We start from the raw sequence: 19,040 nt of genomic DNA, 5'->3' as shown, positions 1-19,040 counted from the left end.
AATGGCAGTCTTCCTGTCTCTGAGAGCACATGTTCCTAAGCAGGCCCTGGCACAATTAGATGGGTCTAGGAGAGTGTTAAAGACTGTGGTTGATCAGAATATTGAGTGTGTTCAAGTTTGCAAATTCTCAGCATGAACATCTATGTTGAAGTAGATAACCAAAGGCTCCCTTTTTTCTAAGCAAAAGCATCCTCTTGAACAGTACTGCCAGTAACAGTACTTTGAAAGTCAGCTGGGAATTCAAACATCTGTGGTCCACCGGGGAGAAGAAATGAATGACCATGTTAGACCATGGAACGGTTGCTGTGAGACTTTGAAAGTTCCAGGTATGAGGACTCTGCCCAAGAGCACCGTCTATAATCACATTTTAGCTTCCAAAACATATGTTGGTGAAATTGACAGGCATCTATCTGTCTGATAACTTGTAGAAACTTGAACCAGTAAGATTTGGCCTTGGGCCTTTCTATGCCAGACTTAGCAGGCTCCCAAAAAGGTCACCTCTGCCTGTCCTCAGAGCAGTTAGGTGGTGACTTTCTGTCATGTCAAATCCATTCTGAGGACGCACTTTGCTGAACATCCTGGGTACTTTTTAGACTCAAGGACCTGAGGCGAATTTGCTCTGCTCATGATTTCTGAGTGAGTTTGTCCAACCCAAAGTGTCACCAAACATGGAGAGGACTTGCACATCTTCATATCCATCCAGGACTTCTCTCCTGAGCTCCAGACCTTTTCCATTCCTCCCACTGTCCTAGAGCATGCTGGGTGACTGGCTCTCAGTCCCTGGGTGACCATGCAGAGGTGGGGTAGAGGAGGAATCTGGCCAGATATGATCTCAAGGCTCATTTGTAGCTGAAGCTGCAGAGTAGGTGGGGCGTTTGGTGCCTCCGAGAGTGCCTAGGCCCCATGTGTCTCTGGACCCTGGGTCAAGGCACACCTAAGTCAGCCGTCACAACAGAATGCTAGATTTGGGAGTGCAACTGGATTCCAACCCTCACCTCTGACTGAAGATCTACTATGAGTTATGCTGCTAGAGCCAGAGGTCCCAGTGGACCAGTGGCCTCCACTCCAAGGAGATGGTGAGAGTAGACCTGGTGATGGCTCTAACGATTACCTCTGAAAATGCCCCTGGACGTCTCCAGTAGCCCTTGGACACTCAGCCTCATATTTTCACCTATCTAGCAGACAGCTCCGCCCAGGGGTCTGCTGCCACCCCACACACAGCCTGGCCCAAACAGAGCCTTGCAGCCTTGTGGCCTGCATCCCATGCCACCCAGAGGTACACTGGGAACCTGGGGGTGAGGCTGTGGAGAGGGGTGCAGGGTCCCCTGGAGGCGTTCCAGTGAGATTCTTTCCTCCCCCTCCATCACCCTCTCCCACCAGGGACAGCTCCATGTTTCTATCTTTGGGAAGTCTTGGGTTCTGTGGCCTCAAGTCCTCAGTTTCTCCACACCAAGCCAGGGCTCCTGCCTCTGATGAGGATGGGGCCAGTTCCCTTCTACCCCAACTTCCCCTTTAGTTGGAGCTCATACTGCCTGCTGAATGGTGAGGGACTGTTCCAAAACCTCAAACATTTTATGCCAGGGGATGTTCACTATTTTCCCTGTTGGCATCCCAGGCCTACTTCTTGGGAAGGGACTGCTGTCTGCCTGTCTGCTCACCTAGATACAAGGCATTCACATCAGAGCATAGACACTGCCTCTGAACGTGCACTTGCAATGCCTGGGACTGCCCACGAGCATCTGGGAAGGACTGACTGGCTCTGAATCCAGACACCACCTGTAATCCAGACTCCATAATCACCAGCTCCGCCTCACAGGGCTGGCATGAGGATGGAGTGAGATGGTGAAAATTAGTTAGCGTTTTCTGAGTTCCGTTCTCAGAAGGACCGATTCTCAGCCACCACATTCTGCTACCTCCCAAAGCCACTTCTGGATTATGTCCTTTGTCTTGGAAAGGCATTTCTTTTGTTTCTTTATTTTTATTTAACATATACATCATAGAACTCTATATTCTCTTTTCATAATAGGTTTAAATAAATTTGCCAATCAACACCCATGGTCCTTGAGATTAAGTCAAGCTCATAGCCAAGGCATGTTGATGATAGTAGGACTGATAGCCTTCACAGCATACTTTTCTCTCCTGAGTTGGGTCCTATGGAGACCCATTGAGGACCCTCTGTCAAATCGAGCTTTCTGAATGCATAGCCTCAAGCTCCTTGGTAGCCGTAGTTATGCGTGCAGTGGTTGCTGTTAGGGGAGAGTTTGTTTTACCAGTTACTCTGTTGAATAAAAAATGAGCACTTATCTTGCAGGGAGAAGAGGAAGTCTGCTCCTGATAATTTGTAATTCTCTCATGGGTAAATAGATTCCTGATAGTGCAGCTCTGTGGAGCTGCAGTCACATTTTTAAACTCTTAGGTGACATTAGCATAAACATTCCATGTCCCAGTTATTGATCTGTTGCTGTGATAATGGTATTACCCAATTGAACTTTTGACATTGAGAGAACTTGCAGAGGCTGCAATTGCATTTTTCTTTTATTTCTGTGACTTAATTCAAGTTACACATCTAACTGTGGTCTCTGTAAAAAAGTGTTGTTTTGCAGGAGTCTACATAAGAGAATACTAAACCTCTCTCTCTTAGTAAGAATGTTAACTTCCAGCTTGAATTATGGAAAGACACCTACAAAATGAGATACTCAGAAACTACCCATTAAGAACTTAAAGTGTGTTATCTTCCAGAAAGGTGCACAACCTCAGAATTCCTTGAGGTTGACTTTTCTCGCATTAGCCAAATAAAATAGCTCTTCCCCATGATTAGCACCCTCAAACTGGGGGAAAGGGGGCTTGCATTAGAGGTGGGAGATTCAGCCCAGAGGCTGCTACCTGCTGTTATAGTATCTCATCATTAGCAGAACAGAAGGCTAGATAGGCCATTGCAAGCTCTGAAACTTGCAAACTCACTTTGTGATGCCCAGAGTCCAGGAAGGTTCATCACTGCATTTTAAACCTTTCCTAATGCTTCTGAGAGGAAGCTGTGCTATGTGAGAATTTAATTTGGCTCAGCAGCCATCCAGGAGCACTTGAGTTCAAGTCTAGGACTGGAAAGTTCCTTAAGCATAAGGGAAAGGTAATTACTGCGCCACTAACACCTAGAACAATGGCTACAAGAAAAAACAGTGCTGACAAGGATGTGGAGCAATGGAAACACTCATGCTTTGCAGGTGGGAGGGCAAAATGGTCCAGCCTGGACAAATAGGTAGTTTCTTACAAAGTTAAATATAACTTACCATGTGGCCTAGTAAACCCACTCCTGGGTATTTACTCTAGAGGCATAAAAACATCACACAAAAACCTATATGTGAATGTCTGTAACAACTCTATAACCACTAAAAACTTGGAACAACCCACAAGTCATCCAGCAGGTGAGTGGATGGCTGGCTGCAGCATGTGGAATACTCTACCAACAGAGAGGAGCAGATAGTCATTGCTCGCAACAACTGGGATAAATCTTCAGGGAATTATGCTCAGTGAAAAAAAGCCAATCCCAGAAGGTAACACACTGTATGATTCTTTGTACGTCACCTTGTCTAAGAGACAAAACCATAGTGGCAGAAAACAGATCTGTGGTTGCCAGGGGTCAGGGCTGGAGGGAAGGTGGGACTGCAGTGGGGTGGCATGCAGGGGTGATGGAACTGTCCTGAGACCTGACTGTGGCAGTGGTTACAGACATCTATACCTGTGCTACAATTCTTAGAACTGAACACCTAAAAAGTCCATTTTACCCATGTCATTTAAAAGAAATAAAATGAAACTTTGAGAAACCTCCATTATGTCACCAGAGACACAACAGGAGGTGTGAGTGGAGCTGGAATCCCAGGACTGAGTCTGTGGACATATGTTGGTGAACATGCCTGCAGCATGGGGGGTTGGCACGCATTTGAGAACATAGCTCAGAAACATGCATGCTTAGAACATTCTCAGATGTTACTTATATAAATGAATGAGTTCATCATTCGTTTGTTGTAAAATGCCTTCCTTCACTGGCCAGCGAGCAGTTCTGTGATGGTGATCATGGTCATTAGAGAGGGTGAGACAGAATCTGAGGAGCTCACTGTGCAGGGTCAGAGGACATCACAGGTGCAATGAGTGGAGGAGAATGTGGCTGCCAATGGCATCAGTGTCAGGCCCTTCAGAGGGCCTGGTGGGTTTTGAAGGAGTACGGGTCCACCTTGTGTGTGACGGGCAAGAGTTTCAAGCGGAGGAGATCAGCTTAAACAGAAACCTATACTCTCCTTCCTTGTTAGAGAAGTTTCAGGGAGGAGCCTGGAAGGAGGACTGAGCCGATCATGTGGCTCTTTTGCATCCATAGCGTAACCCTTGTTACTTTCAGCAGTCACAGGATGTGCAATGTAAAGAAACACCTTCCCTCAGGGCTTTGCAACCTATGGCATTCATTGTTAGAGAACCTCTGATATTCAAAGGACAGGTCAGAAACATCTGAGGCAGGTAGCGGCGGGTTCCTCTGCTATGAGGGAATAAATCTTCTGGCCCAGTCCTGTCCCTGTCAGTACCCACATCCTGAGCCCCACCATCCTCTCCCACCATGGGCTGGGCTCTCTTTTTCCACATGGAGGGCAGCAAGCAGCAGGCTGCCACCATGGCTGAGTGGGACCCAGAGATGAAATGCCACCACCTCCCAACATCTGATCACTCTGCTTAGCCCTGGGAGTGTGAATTCCCAAAGCCTTGGTTTATTTTATGTATTTCACTTTATCTTGAAATGGATTGGTTTTTATTTGTGTTTTAGGGGGAGATATCTGGACATAGGCCAGGTCCCTTGCCCGTCCATATGGCACCTTTAGGTAGGTTACAAAAAGACACCCATCTTAATAGACATATTAAAGAAGAGCTCCCCATCATGGTGGGAACAACTCTGGCTCCACAGAATGTCTTGGGAGAGCTGAGCATGGGGTGAATTTCAACCCTCAGTTACTTAAACCTGGAGACCTTGGGTAGGCCCAGGGCCAGTCCAGTGGTTCATTGAGGCAGCAGAGACTAGGCTCCTCGGTCTGTTTTCTCTGCCATCTTGAGCAGGTTGGCTTGGTTTTCATTCATGTTGCCGCTCTGTCTTAAGATCTAGTTTGTTTTTCCCTAGAAGAAGTGAGGCCGTGCCCAGGGAAGTCTGAGCATACAGACCTAGTATGATCGCTTCCCTAGGGCAAGGAGCCTTTCCTGTGGGATTTTTCTGTCTTCTACCTCGAAACCTCAGCCCAGTCTCTTCCTGAGGTGGGGCTGCTTCTGCGTGCCGTTTTGTTTCTCCTTACATTCCCAGCATGAAACATGGTAGCAAAAGAAAAGTGGCTTCAGAGAGAGCTGCAGAATGGCAGGTGGCACACAGAGCTTGGGGACAGAAATGACCTGACTCTTGGCACTCACAGCCTCTGTGTGTTCAGCTGACTGCAGGATCTGTCTCGGCCCCAGGTTCAGTTCAGAGGGCAGGAATGTCCTGCAGCTGGCCTGTGTGCCGGTCACCTGGCAGCCAGGCGCATTGCTCAGATGGAGGCAGCCACACCTAGCTGGTTTCCCTCTGTTAGCTTCCCTCCCCTGCTGGAGCCAGCTGCCCTTCATACCAGTCAGCATGGCAGCACCTGAGTCCCCATTGCACCCTTTCCAGAAAGCTGGAAGTGGGCATGGGCTGCCAGCACCCCAGCTAGATCTGTTGCAGCCCAGGTCAAGGCCAAGGCCTGGCCATGGTAGGCCAGGCAACTGGGGATGGGAGGTGTGTAGGGGGGCAGGGTACCGTGTGAGGAAGTCCTAGAGCCTCTCTCCTCCAGTCCTGCTCCTCACTGAACCAGGGATAAATGTATCAGACCTTTGTCCCCTGCCTTGCCTTGGGGAGGGTGCTCTGCTGCTGACATAAATGCTTTAATCTCTTATGTCTTCCCACCCCATCAGGTAGTTCTTCTCATCTCCCCTTCAGGAAGGCTGTTTTCTCTTCTTCCGTTCTCTTCTGTTCTCATCTTAACTTATGTATTCATTTGCTAGGGCTGCCATAGCAAAATACCGCAGTCACACAGTCAGGGCGTTTTAAACAACAGACTTTATTCTCTCACAGTTGTGGAGGCTGGATGTCTGAGCTCAAGGTGCTGGCAGGGTTGGTTTCTCCCAAGGTCTCTCTCTCCTTGGCTTGAAGATGCTGGCTTCTCCTTGTGTGGTCTTCCCTCCGTGTGTGTCTGTGTCCGCATCTTCTTAGAAGGACACCAATCAAATTGGATCAGGGCCCATCCTAATGGCCTCATTTTAAGTTAATTACCTCTTTAAAAACCCCATCTGCAAATAGAGTCACGTTCTGAGGTCTTGGGAGTTAGGGCTTCAACACGGGAAATTTGGTGAACGTGATTCAGTCCATAACAACTAATTTCCTAGAATCTGTTCCTTACCTGTCAGAAGATATCCAGGGCTACTTAGTTCACAAAGTTCTTGTTAACTCATGAAGCATTCAGAATGTGCACGTATGCATGCTATTTTAGTTGACCCTAGAGAGGAGGTGATGCCACTGAAACACTGATTTGTTCAGCACACACGTTTAGCGCCTTTTATGGGGCAGCTGCTGGGCCAAAACATTACGTAGACCTCATTTCAATCCTCATAATTGCCCAACAAAGTAGGTATTATTATCTCTGAGCTCCAGTGATGGAACTGGCCCAAGGTCACACAGCTGACCTTTAAACTAAGATCCAAATTCCTCCTGCACCCATGAGGCTATCGTCCCAGGACGATAGCCTCAGTCACTCTCCTAGCCTCTTCTCCGTGAACACTTTCATTGATCTGAGAGTTAGAAGAATTTCCCTTTATTGCAGATTTCCTTTGATGCATCAGTACTTGCCTGTATCTGACCCCCCATCCCCTCTTGCTCATAGAATCCCCTCCAGACTTACTTGTGGTTTCTCACTGGCTGGTAGTTTTCTCCCTGGCTGGTAGTTTTCTAATATAAAAAGTGAGACTAAGGGTCCATGAAACAATGGGTTTTAGACACACAAGATACCAAGCAGCTGAATACAACAAATGCGAGGCCTTTATTTGAGGAATAGAAAGAGAATCTGACCAGGAGTCACCGCAGGTTAGGTGAAAGGGAAAATAAAGGAAAACCAAACAACCCTGGGAGAGAGGAAATGGCCAAGTTGCTTCTCATATATGCAGAAAGTTCTAGGGCTTTTTCTAAAGGATTCTGCCAGGACTTCCCAGCAGCAGTTGGTTCACTCTTGCCTGTTTTCCAGTGATTACAACATCCGGATATAAATGTAAAGCTCGATCCGGGTCTGAGACCTGGAACTCCTCCTTCAGGCAGTTTCCTTGAGATTTTCAATGGAATTTACAGTCATAAGAGTGTTCGTGAATAGACAGTTCAACACTGTTGAGGCTTCTATCCTGAGTTCCACAATTTGTACTAACACTCCACAACCTTCTGTACTTCCTGCATCCCCCAGAATAGGGTGGGGGCTTGAAGAGAGTTATTTTGAGGGCCAGTGGCTAGAAGGAAATTAACAGAAGTGCTTCCTCATTCATTTTCAGAGACGCTGGGAGTGATTCCCTAGCTTCAATCCAGGTTGGGTTTGTCTACTGAAGATAGCAGTAAACTTGTATCATCTGAAATAAAGGTGGGGCTTTGTAGCAGGCTCCTCATCAGTCTGTGCCCCATTGCAACCACCTGCTTTAACCACTGCTTTCTGCTCCTGGCTCTTGGTTTTACCACCAGGTTTTTAGTTTACCTGGTCTTACTGATGTGCCAGAAATTTTCTCTAAGCTTCTCCTCAGATGCACCTTAAACCTTCCACTGAAACATTAGTGCAAAGAAAGGTAGTTTGGTGAAAACCAGTAAGGAATATACATTTGCCCCTTTCATTGGCCATTAAGAATTTATTTCCAGTTAAACAAGCTGGGAAATGTAATTAGGCACATGGCTGATGTGATAGCCAAGTCTGCATGCCAGAAAAACAATAGGTTCTTTAAAGATGCCAAGGACTGATATTATACATCTTATCTTGGAAACTATACACTTCACAGTTCTGAGCCTCCTGTGAGCTGCCTCATATCTTCAATCAAATTATTATATTCCAGAAATATGCATAAGGGAAATGATTCTACACATTTTATGGTGGGTTGTTGCTTGTAGCAGTAATTGAAGTACCTTTTCCACTTATGAAAGTACTAATTTTATTTGTTTTTATTGCTTTTCTAGATGCAATTATTTATTTAGTGTGCTTTGGCTTTATTAAATTATGTTTACTATAGGAACATCATAAAAATGTATGAAAACAACACATCAGCCAAGCCAGCCTGGTGACCTGTATTGAGAGAGCTAGTGTTATTTTTCATATCCAAACGTAATGGAATAACTTAAGAATAAACAGATAATCTACACTAGAAAACAATGCAATTTCAAGGTAATGTAATAAAACACCTGGACAATATGATTTCATAAATCTTGGTGCTAAAACTTACATGAGTTGAGTTTTGTGGGCTTATTTGAGGACACATGGCATTTCTAAATGGAATCATTATAGTGGGAAATGTAATTAAACCGAAAAGCGAGAACATAAACAGGGTTTTTGTTGCTTGTAAGATATGGATGACTAAGAAGCAATGTAAAGACTTTTGGTGTCAAAAGGCAAGCAGAAGGCTCTCATCCCTATAAATGATCTTAACTTTGAAATTGAAAAATTGCTAGACGATTTGTCTAGGTCGCTTGGCAGTCGCCTCCAGCAGAGGTGCTGGCTTAAAGAATTCTTTGTAACTCTCCTTGTCTATTACTTCCTGTGCCTTTTAGGGTGCATCATCTCAAAAGAAAAGAAGTGTTTTGCTTTTGGCATTCTTTTTAAGAAACTTAAATTGAATGAAGATGGTTTAGTTGTTTGGAATTTCCATCAGATAACCAGGAAATAGGCATACAAACTTTTTTAAAAAAGTAAATCAAACAACAACAAAACCAAAGCCAAAACCAAAAAACCCTAAGTCTGACATCCTTATAAAAAGCAGAGGTGCTTAAGTGAAAATGACTGTGTGACTTTAAATTCATGACCAACTTTTATTTTTCTAATTATGGATTAAAATTAATTAATGCATTGTTTAAATACGTGTGCCTATTACAAAATCCAAAAGGTAGCAACAAATGTACACAGTGAAGGCTCAGTCTCCCTGCAGCTGTTCAGGTTACTTTCCTAGAAAGAGCTGTGGTTAACATGCTCTCCATTTTCTGAATGAAAAGAGTTCCCAGGATTTTCTAAGTATGTAAAATATGTACCCACATATTTACTTACATACATGCATACACACGTATTTACACAGGATATGATAGTGAAATATAAAGTACACATATAGCTCCTCCTTCGTTCTTAAAGACTGCACTGTATATTGCGTTATACGAATGCAGTCCCATCTGCATTCGTATAACGCAATACGAATGGGAGCAGGATATACGCTCCCATCTCCTGCTGATACCTATTTAAGTGTTTACAGTTATTTGCTTGTACCAAGAAAGATTCCCACTCATAGTAAAGGAGAGAACCTCTATGTTTTGTCAATCTTTTTTTTTTTTTAATGTTTGGCAACTTAAAAGACAAATAAATGATATCTAAGTGTGACTTTAAGTCTCGGTCTTCTGATTATGAGAGGGTGAGTATCATTTCATCTGTGTCCGAGATGCTTACATTTTTCTTTCCCATGAACTGCTGGTCCTGTCTGTTGTCCTTTGCTGAATTTTCTAGTGGAAACTTGCTTATTATCTTTGTTGAATTGCAAAGTCCTTTAATATGAGCTGTAAATATTTTCCTCATTTTTTCAGTTGTTTTTTGATTTTTAGAGATGGTTTTGCCATGTGTAGCATGAAAATGTACGCACATCTTTTTTTCCATTGCTCCTGGGTTATGTGTCATATGTTAAAATAATTTCCATACTTGGAGGCTATTTTTAAAAAACTCCCCACCTATTTTCTAGTGCTTTTATAGGTTTATTTTCCACATTAAAATTTTTAATTCATTTGGAATTAACCTGGGGTGAAGAATGATATAAGGGTGTGATTTTATTTTTTTTTCTTAAATGGCTGTCCAAGTATTCCAAGAGCATCTATTGAAAAATAACTTTTAGGTTTAATTTTTAATATCGCTAGATTTGAATAACCAATTTTTCTTTATTTTAATATTGTTCTTTAATCATGTTAAGAAAATATATGTCTACACCTACTTCATTCAAAAATTGTTTTAAACAAAAATGTGTTTTTAATTGTATTAAGTACCTTTCTAGCATCTATAATCATATGCCTTTTCTCTTTTGATCTATTACTATTATGAATTATGTTAACAGACTTTTTGATATCAAACCATCTTTGCATTTCTGGAATAAAATAAACTTGAATATGATTATCTATCTTTTGATATACTTTATTCTCTCTGAATAAATTTAACTTAAAATTTGTGTTAATAAATGATATCCTCTCTCCCTCCCTCCTTCCCTCCCTTTATTCCTTCCTTCCTTCCTTCATTCCTTCTTCCCTCCTTCTTCCCTCCCTCTTGCCTTCCTTCCTTCTTTTTGATGGTACATTCAGATTTCCTGGAGTTAATGTTTATAATTTCTATTTCTCTGGAACATTATGCATTTTATCCTGTATTTAGAAGTTTTTTCAGTATATTCAGCAAACTAGTCTTGTTTAAAAATTTTGAAACTTCCTTCATTTAGCTTATATCTTTTATTTTTATTTTATTCACTTATGCTTTTTTCCTTTTTATCTTGATTAATTTATTTTTCAGTTTATCTGTTTTACTGGTGATTTATGCAGTCTGGGTTTATTTCTATGAAGTTCTTCCTTCTGCTGTTCTTTATTTTGTTCCTCTTTTTCTAACTCCTTGAGTTGGAGGCCTGACCCACTTAATTCATGTTGTTTAGCATAAGTATTTCAGGCCATGGTTTTCTCCCAGCACTGCTTCAAACGTAGGCTTTAGGTTCTGGCAAGGAATATTTTCCTTAGCATTATTTTCAAGATATTTTGAAATTATAGTTTTATACTAAGTCATTTACAAAAATTTCTCGGTGGTGGCATTCTAGTTTTGTTATTAATTTTTAGAATTTTTTTTGTTTCCATCTGCACCTTTTTATTTCTCTTTTGGTCAGAAACCATTAGATACATTGTTTTTGCTCTTCAGCATTAAAGTTTTCTTTTAGCCTTGTGTTTAGTCATTTTTTTTTGAGTGTTTCATGTTAACTTGAAAGCAAATCACAGGATATCACTGCAGGACATAGTGCTCTATAGAAGACAATGAGATCTATCTTATTAATTATGTTATTGGATACTATGTAGCCTCTTAAATTTCTTGTGCACTTATCCCTCTCTGAATCCCAAGATGCTATGAACATGCATGCTTGATGAATGAATGTGTGATGTAGAACTCCTGTGGTCAGCTAGAATTGTGTTTTGTTTTGTTTTGTTTTCTTTTCTTTTCTTTTATAGCCAAAGATTGCTGAGGAAAACTTAACCTATGCCGAGCTGGAGCTGATCAAACCCCACCAGGCTGCCAAAGGCACCCCCACCAGCACTGTCTACGCCCAGATCCTCTTCGAGGAGAACAAGCTGTAGCACCGCATCCTCCTCCAAGGTTCTATTTAATGCCTGCCACCCAGTGATTTATGAAGCCTTGGAGACAAAGCCCTTATTTCTATATTTTCACTCGTGCCTTCTGAATGGTGGGGAGACCCCTTTTCAGCCACATTCTGGGTGCCTTCGAAGAGGTACAAGGCTGCTCTCCCCAGAAGAATAGGGGCCACAGATCTTGACAGATCTCCCAGGACAAGATGCACCTGGGCCTGAGCCCTGAGCGTAAGGACTCTGATCCTGAGAGCAGCCAAAGAGATTTTCTGCTGAGCCAAACCCCTTCACATTTTCTTCCTCTTTCCCTAGGTTTTCTTTAAAATCGTTTTTAAATCTTAATTTTACTCTCTACTCTTCCTATATCCTTGATACAAGCTCAAAGTATATAGCTAGAGGAAATACCATTATGGACCCAACTGTAAGATGGCACATATGTTGGTTTTCCAAGGATCAGATGGCATTGCCAGCACCGCCTGATTGCCAGCACCGCCTGAGATGACATCTCTTGTTATAAATAGATGCACTGACCCTGAAGATTAAGGCCAGAGGGGCAGACTGACTAGAAGTATAAGATCTGTCTCTGAATGCCATGGTGCCCACCTATGAGACCCTGAGGTCACAGGACAAGAAGAACACCATTCTAGAGGGCTTTCATCCCTTTGGCAAAGTGGACCTGTAGTGATAGAGAAATGTACTCTCTGAGAAGTGCTTACTCACCCTTTTCCAAAGGAGCAGAGGTGTTGGCCATCAGGAGCCACACTGGAGCGCATGGGCCTCTTCACTGTGTGCCAAGCTCAGTCACCTCTGATTCAGCGCTTGAGGGTGTCTGCTGCCGGGTGCCCTCAGGGTAGGAGAGTGGGAAGTACACGCGAAGCTGGAAAGTGTATTCTGAAGACCTTCCTCTTGCCAAGTGCCTTGCCCATTGCAGCCTTGTGTGTGAATTCTAATGGGTTTGAATGGGGGTCAGGGGTGCATGGGGAAGTTGTTCTGTGGACCTGTGGGACACAGGAATCTTGCACTCACTGGCAGAGAATCCATTCTGGAAGCATCATCCTGTCAACTGTGTTGTTGAGGACATTTCTTGATGTGTGAGTGTAGTCTGGGTGGCTATTTACTGCACACTATACGAATCGTTTGACTATGTAGTGGACCATTTGTATATGATAAATTATCTATTTTAAACACAGCTGGGATATGAGTTGTGCCCTCTATATAGCTGTGTGAACTTGACTGAGTTTCTTATCACCTAATAATCTCAGACTCCATGTTTGTGTAATGATGACTTAACTTCCCATAGAATTCTTGAGGGTAAAATGGGGTAATGAATCTTGCCAGGTTCTAGAAACTGTAAATTGCTACATAAATGCTCTGTGTTGACATTCATGCTAAAGCCAGTCTGCATTTTCAAAATGAAAATTTCTTCACTATTTAAGGCTTTCATTGCAGTAACTTTAAAAAGCAAATATTTGTCCACCAACTTAGCCCTACAGTAATGTTCCCGAAGACTCATGAAAGTTTATGGTTTATTGGAAAGGATCCAAATTGGAAGCAGATATTGATTTTCTGGGAGCAAACCGGTCTGCCTTTACAAAGTGGAAGTTCACCCTCTGTGGATGACACCTGTGTCTCCTTCCTCCCTCTCTGCCAGATCTCAAAGGCAGTGAATAAACCATGCAGCTTTTGAGGAAGAAAGACCAATTTGGAAGAACTCACTAGAACTGCTCTGAGCATCTCTTTGGGAGGGGAGGATATATGGTTAGCACACCATTTATATCATAATTATCACAGGGATTTTTAATTTTATCATGGCAGTGTTCTGACAGATGTATAGTGTTTTGAGGGCAGAGGATGATCTCCTAATTTGCCCAAAGAGCCTAATGGGTTAGTGGGGCCCTGGGGTGCCAAATGGGAAGGAGAGAGGGCACATGAAAAGGAAATGGTGGGAAGAGGACAACGAGCCAGGGGGTAATATCTTCCCAGGCCCCTTAGGCCTCTGCAGAACGGAAATGGACTTCAGTCACCCACAAACCCAACCACTTAAATCCAAGGAGAGCTTAGGGTTATTATACATGGACAGGAACACATTCTACCAAGAACACAGGCTCTTGAGAGCTGGGAGCTCCCAGTTAGAGTCGAACCAATCACTGTTGTAGATTGAATCCAGCCTCTTTCTCCCAAACTGTGGTCATCACTGCACGAATCCACACTAAGGTATGTGAATGGGGACCTGCAATTTATCACCTCCTACTGAAAATGCTGCCCAGGGGAATCTTGGAAGCTATGGACAGCATCCAGGCAGAGCTTGTCCCACTGTTACCTCCCGAAGCAAACGCCCAAGCTATGCTCAGAACTGGAGGCCATGGATGACTTGTATCTGGTGCTTGTTTGAGAGGATACATTGACATTATTGCCATAGTAAGCTTAAAAATGTGCCCACTCATTCATTCTTTATCTGTGGACCACTAATCAGCATTGTCATTTCCAAAGATAAGGGGAAACATATCACATATCGTTGAAATAGAAATTAGGGAAAGTTCGTCAAATTTGTTTTTACTATAAGGCATCAAAGGTAGAAACTATATATGAGTAATTTTCAAAATGGACCATTGCTTATATGTTTAAATGAAGTTAAAACAAGTATGAACCCATTGCTTAGAGTGCAGTGGCTTCTTTCAGGCAGAGAGCAGATGTTCTCAGATTTGGTGGTGAGTTTTGGCCTTGGCATGGTTGGCATGGAGTTATCACAGGAAGCCGGGAGGTATGAAGGGGCATCCACCTGGGTGAAACTGTCCTGCCAAGCCAAAGCCCCGAGGCCTGCCCTGAAGCAGCTGTAGTGGAGCAGAGACCTGGGATTCCTTAGAGTCACCTCTTTACGAATGTACCGCCACTCTGTTAGCTCACGGGGAAAATAAGGAAAAACCAGGCCTCTCACCTCCTGACTCTTGTGAAAGTGAAGACAACATGGGGCATTTAGAAAATACATTTTTAATGTATGATAATATGGGCTGGCCCACACAGCAATAAGCCCAAAGACCCCCTCGCTTTGGGGATTATTCATGGCCCTGCTCGTCACAACTTCTGATATGCATGACTGTAACCTAGGCTGAGCCAACAATGGAGCTCATGCCAGAAATGGTCCCAAGCATGCATGTGGCCCCCTAGGATAATCAAAATCCTGGGGAGAAAGAAATCATCTTTGCCTTGGGCAGTGAAGCTGGAATGACACAAATCTATCTGTTGCCACATCTCCTGCCTAGTGGAGAAGCCTTGGAAGGCAACAGACACTGAGCAAGAAGCAGGGAGGAGAATGTCCTGGAAGGGCAGGACTCCACCCCGAGTCCCTAACATCCCCAGACTCTTCTCTTCCGTAAACTTTCTAATTACCCTGCTGTTTAAATCCTGGTTTTGGTCAAGCCAGTCAGGCATACAGTATGCATCAAAGTTGCTTCCCAGAACAGGAAGCAAAACAAACAAACAAAAGAAAACACACTGATATCAGTACCCAGGGTGCCCAATTAGGGCACACCCAGCGGCTGCATTGCAGCCTGTGAGCTCCTGCTGAACTGTGTGCCCTGCTGCCTGAGTGGGCCCCACCCTGGGCTTCTCAATGGAGAGCTTTCGATGGGGGACTCCAGGACTGATGCTCTCCCTAAAGAAGGGGGGCCTCAGGTTTGGAGAGGGACACCGTCAGGACCAGAGGAGGACTGAGGGGCGCTGGCACCAACAGGTGGAAGGGAACAGCATAGTAACACGGAAGAGTCATGCCACATGCATGCTGGAGGGAGTCTTTTTGTGTCAACCTAAAACTTAGGCTGGCTTCCATGTGGAACATGACATCTTTCCGGTATCTCTTATCCAGGAGACTGCAGTAAGACCCAGGTGACCCAGCTCTGTGTCATTTGGAGCCCATTACAAGGTGAGGCAGCCACATGGTGGGAACATTGACCCCACCCCAGACCACACTCCCATCTCCATACATAGGATAGCAACTGTTCATCAGGAAGGAAAACCAAACAGAAATTCATGGTCTAGGGGCGGGGTCTGCATTGCGCATGGCCATGCTGGGCTGAAGTGGTCGTGGAGTATCCAGATAGATGGGCACGTAGACTAGTGCTTTCTCAACCTTAATGCATGCACAAATCATCGAGATCTTATTAAAATGTAGATCCTGGCTGGGCACGGTGGCTCACGCTTGTAATTGCAGCACTTTGGGAGGCCGAGGCGGGTGGATCACGAGGTCAGGAGATCGAGACCATCCTGGCTAACACAGTGAAACCCTGTCTCTACTAAAAATACAAAAAAAAAAAAATGAACCAGGCGTGGCGGGCGCCCGTAGTCCCAGCTACTTGGGAGGCTGAGGCAGGAGAATGGTGTGAACCCAGGAAGTGGAGCTTGCAGTGAGCCGAGATCGCGCCACTGCACTCCAGCCGGGGGACAGGGCGAGACTCCTTCTCAAAAAAAAAAAGAAGATCCTGGCTCAGGAGGTCTGGGATAGGACCTGGGATTCTGAGCTGCTAACAAGCTCCCAGGGATATTCATGCTTCTGGTCCCTAAACCACACTTTGAGTGGCAAGGATGTAAACTGTTAGAAATATGGATCTGGTGCTCATTGCAGGAAAGGGGGTGTCTTCAGGGCATAGGTCACAACCGAAGCCCTGACAGTGGGCAAGAGGCTGTCTCTCCCAGGGAGAGGCTGCCCGTGCACTGAAGAGGGGAAGGGCTGGGCCTGAGCGGTGGGGAGCACCCGTGCTGGCAGGTACGCAGCAGGTGAGGAGATCCAGATCCAGGTGGAGATCAGAGGACAGTGACAGTCACAGCAGCAGGGGAGAGCCAGGAGAAAGCTGCGCTTGGGGGTCTCTCAAAGGAAGAAGGGCTCTGTGGTGTGAACTCTACAGAGGGCAGGAGAATAGAGGTTGAGCCTTTGCTCATTCTGAATTGATTACTCATTTTTAAAAGTGCTTTCTTTGGGAAAAAAGCATTCCCCAGTGCACAAGGCTAACAGACATGGGCGCTGAGCTGTGTCTGGTCTGCTGAGTGTATTTTCCCCAAAGTAATCCTCATCTTCTCAAGGGGTGGGGATGGACAAGACTCTTCCTGAACACACAGTGTGGTGGGGAAGGGTGGCTGTGGAAGTTTTCTGTTCCTTCTGTTGTCACGGGTGAAAGACGACTTGGTGCCCAATTTCTAATAAACACAACGCTATTAGCGTCACTCCAATTTAGTGTCTGATTGTTAAATGTTAATGTACTGCACTCTACAGTCTTAAATATAATTAGAGATGTTTACAGCTTTGGTTAAATGCACATTGTTCTTCCACACTAAACTTTATTACAAGTGTCCTCTATCAGCAACGAGGAGAAAGCTCATTAGTAGGTGGTCTGTATCGGGTTCTGGGCCGTGCTAAAGGAATCAGCCTTCTGTTTTCCTTTATGACAGCTTTCTAGATGCTGGGAGCAGCCAGGGTGATTACTTCCTGTATATGTGTACAATTAGTACCTCAGACTCCTGAGTCTACGGATGGATCTCAGAGAAGCCAACATCACCCAGGAATTTTTATGCAGACGTTTGTGTTGTGTGTGTGAGGGTCTGATGTTCTCTTCAGTTTTCTTTTTTTTTTTTTTTTTTTTTTTTTTTTGAGACGGAGTCTTGCTCTGTCACCCAAGCTGGAGTGCACTGGCTAGATCTCAGCTCACTGCAAGCTCCGCCTCCCGGGTTCACGCCATTCTCCTGCCTCAGCCTCCCGTGTAGCTGGGACTACAGGCGCCCGCCACCTCACCCAGCTACTTTTTTGTATTTTTTAGTAGAGACGGGGTTTCACCGTGTTAGCCAGGATGGTCTCGATCTCCTGACCTTGTGATCCGCCTGCCTCGGCGTCCCAAAGTGCTGGGATTACAGGCTTGAGCCACCGCTCCCGGCCTCTCTTCAATTTTCTAAAAGGGGTCTGTGGTCCACAAAAGATGGAGACTTTAGAGAGGGTCCTAAACCAGTGTCCTGCCCACAATGGACCCAGAGAACATCATGAGGAAGCTAGGCAAACTAAGAAGATGGAAAGGTACCTGCCAGCCTGGCGACCTCCCAGCCTGGCAACCTTCCAGGCATTCTAACGCTAAAACTGCTCCTTGCACTAAGCTCTGGCTCCAGGAAGCCTCTCTGCTCCCACCCTCACTCCTGTTGGCTGGAGGAACCCTGACCTCTTGCAGGGCTGATCTTTGGTTCAGCTAAGGTTTGGGGCTACCCAATCCTCCCCTTTTTGGGATCTCCTCCATCTCTTTTCTCCCTCAGTCCATGTGTGGGTTCCCAGGTTCTCACAGTACCCCAGTTCTGAGTGCCCTGTGACTGCACCCCAGCCCATCTCAGAGTCAGTTTGGAATTCCTTAAAATGTTGTAACTGAAATCGGGTTCTCCTGCTCACTGCTTGGAAGCCAAACTTGAGAGACAAGATTTGGTAGAAGGAAAAGCAGGCTTATTCAAGAGCTGGCAGCCTGAGGAGCTGGCAGACTAGTGTTGCAGAGACCATCTCAAGTCAGTACAAATTCTAGGCTCTTTTTATGTTAAAAACATGACCAACAACTGCTAACATCTGGGCAGCAGCGAGGGTCCAGGAAGTTGGAAACTCCTTTGTCCTTGGTCAGATCACAAAGCTCCTATAAACCTTCAACGAAACATAGTTGTTACATACTTCTCCTTTAATCCCAGAGTTAGTTTCAAAAACTACATGATTACTGTTTTTGCATTTTATCTCAGTGCCCTAAAATTATCCTCACCTACGTGCAGGGATGGGTAAGGGCTCCCTTAATTGAAAATGGAGTTAGTCGTGTTAGTTCTTTTGCTCTTCCATTCTTACAGTGTCTTGTTTCTGCTTCTCCTCATTCTTCCACCTCATCAGGATTCATTTCTAGTTTCCTTGGGGTTCTCCTTCACCATGTAAGCCCTCATCTTTTTTGCATCTTCAACTTCTCCTTCCATCTCCAAAATGACAAGCGTTTCTCAACCTGCACAGACCCCTCGCAAGCCACCATTCTTCTCTGGTTCCTTCTTTGCACAGCCTGGAGTCTACACTGTTTGCTCCCTGCTGTCTGCCTCTTGCCTCTCACCCTCTGCTGGCTACCTTTGCTCCCCGTCCCCTGAACTCAGCTCTGCCCAAGCCCTCTGGGGTTCGCTGCTGAGCATGTGTTCTCTTGCAGAGAATGTCTTATTTCCGATCACCATTCAGCTGTATCCCAAGGACCCCACCTCCACAGCCCCCGTGCAGCCCTCTCCTGAGCTCCACGTCCATCCATGACCTCCCCTCTTGCAGCTCCCTCATGACTCTTGGAAGTACACACCCAATACTGAATGCATCAGACCACCCTGCACCCCTCGATACCCAGCTATCCTGGTTAGGGTTCTGCCGCTCACCCCA

The 19,040-nt window shown here is 44.9% G+C and overlaps 1 protein-coding gene across 1 annotated transcript in view; it reads left to right on the top strand.

Moving 5' to 3' along the window:
• Nucleotides 1-13,332, top strand: part of VSTM4 (V-set and transmembrane domain containing 4) — an 89,792-nt gene extending 76,460 nt beyond the window's left edge. Inside the window, exon 7 of the mRNA XM_011950394.1 lies at nt 11,501-13,332. Coding sequence (XP_011805784.1) covers nt 11,501-11,626 — 126 coding nt within the window. The 3' untranslated portion in view covers nt 11,627-13,332. The remainder of the gene's footprint in view (nt 1-11,500) is intronic.
• The last annotated feature ends 5,708 nt before the right edge of the window (nt 13,333-19,040 follow it).

The sequence above is a fragment of the Colobus angolensis genome, unplaced genomic scaffold (assembly GCF_000951035.1).
Source record: "Colobus angolensis palliatus isolate OR3802 unplaced genomic scaffold, Cang.pa_1.0 Scaffold306, whole genome shotgun sequence".
NCBI lineage: Eukaryota > Metazoa > Chordata > Mammalia > Primates > Cercopithecidae > Colobus > Colobus angolensis.
The sequence above is the reverse complement of the archived record's forward strand: the minus strand, read 5'-3'. Positions and strand labels throughout refer to the sequence as shown.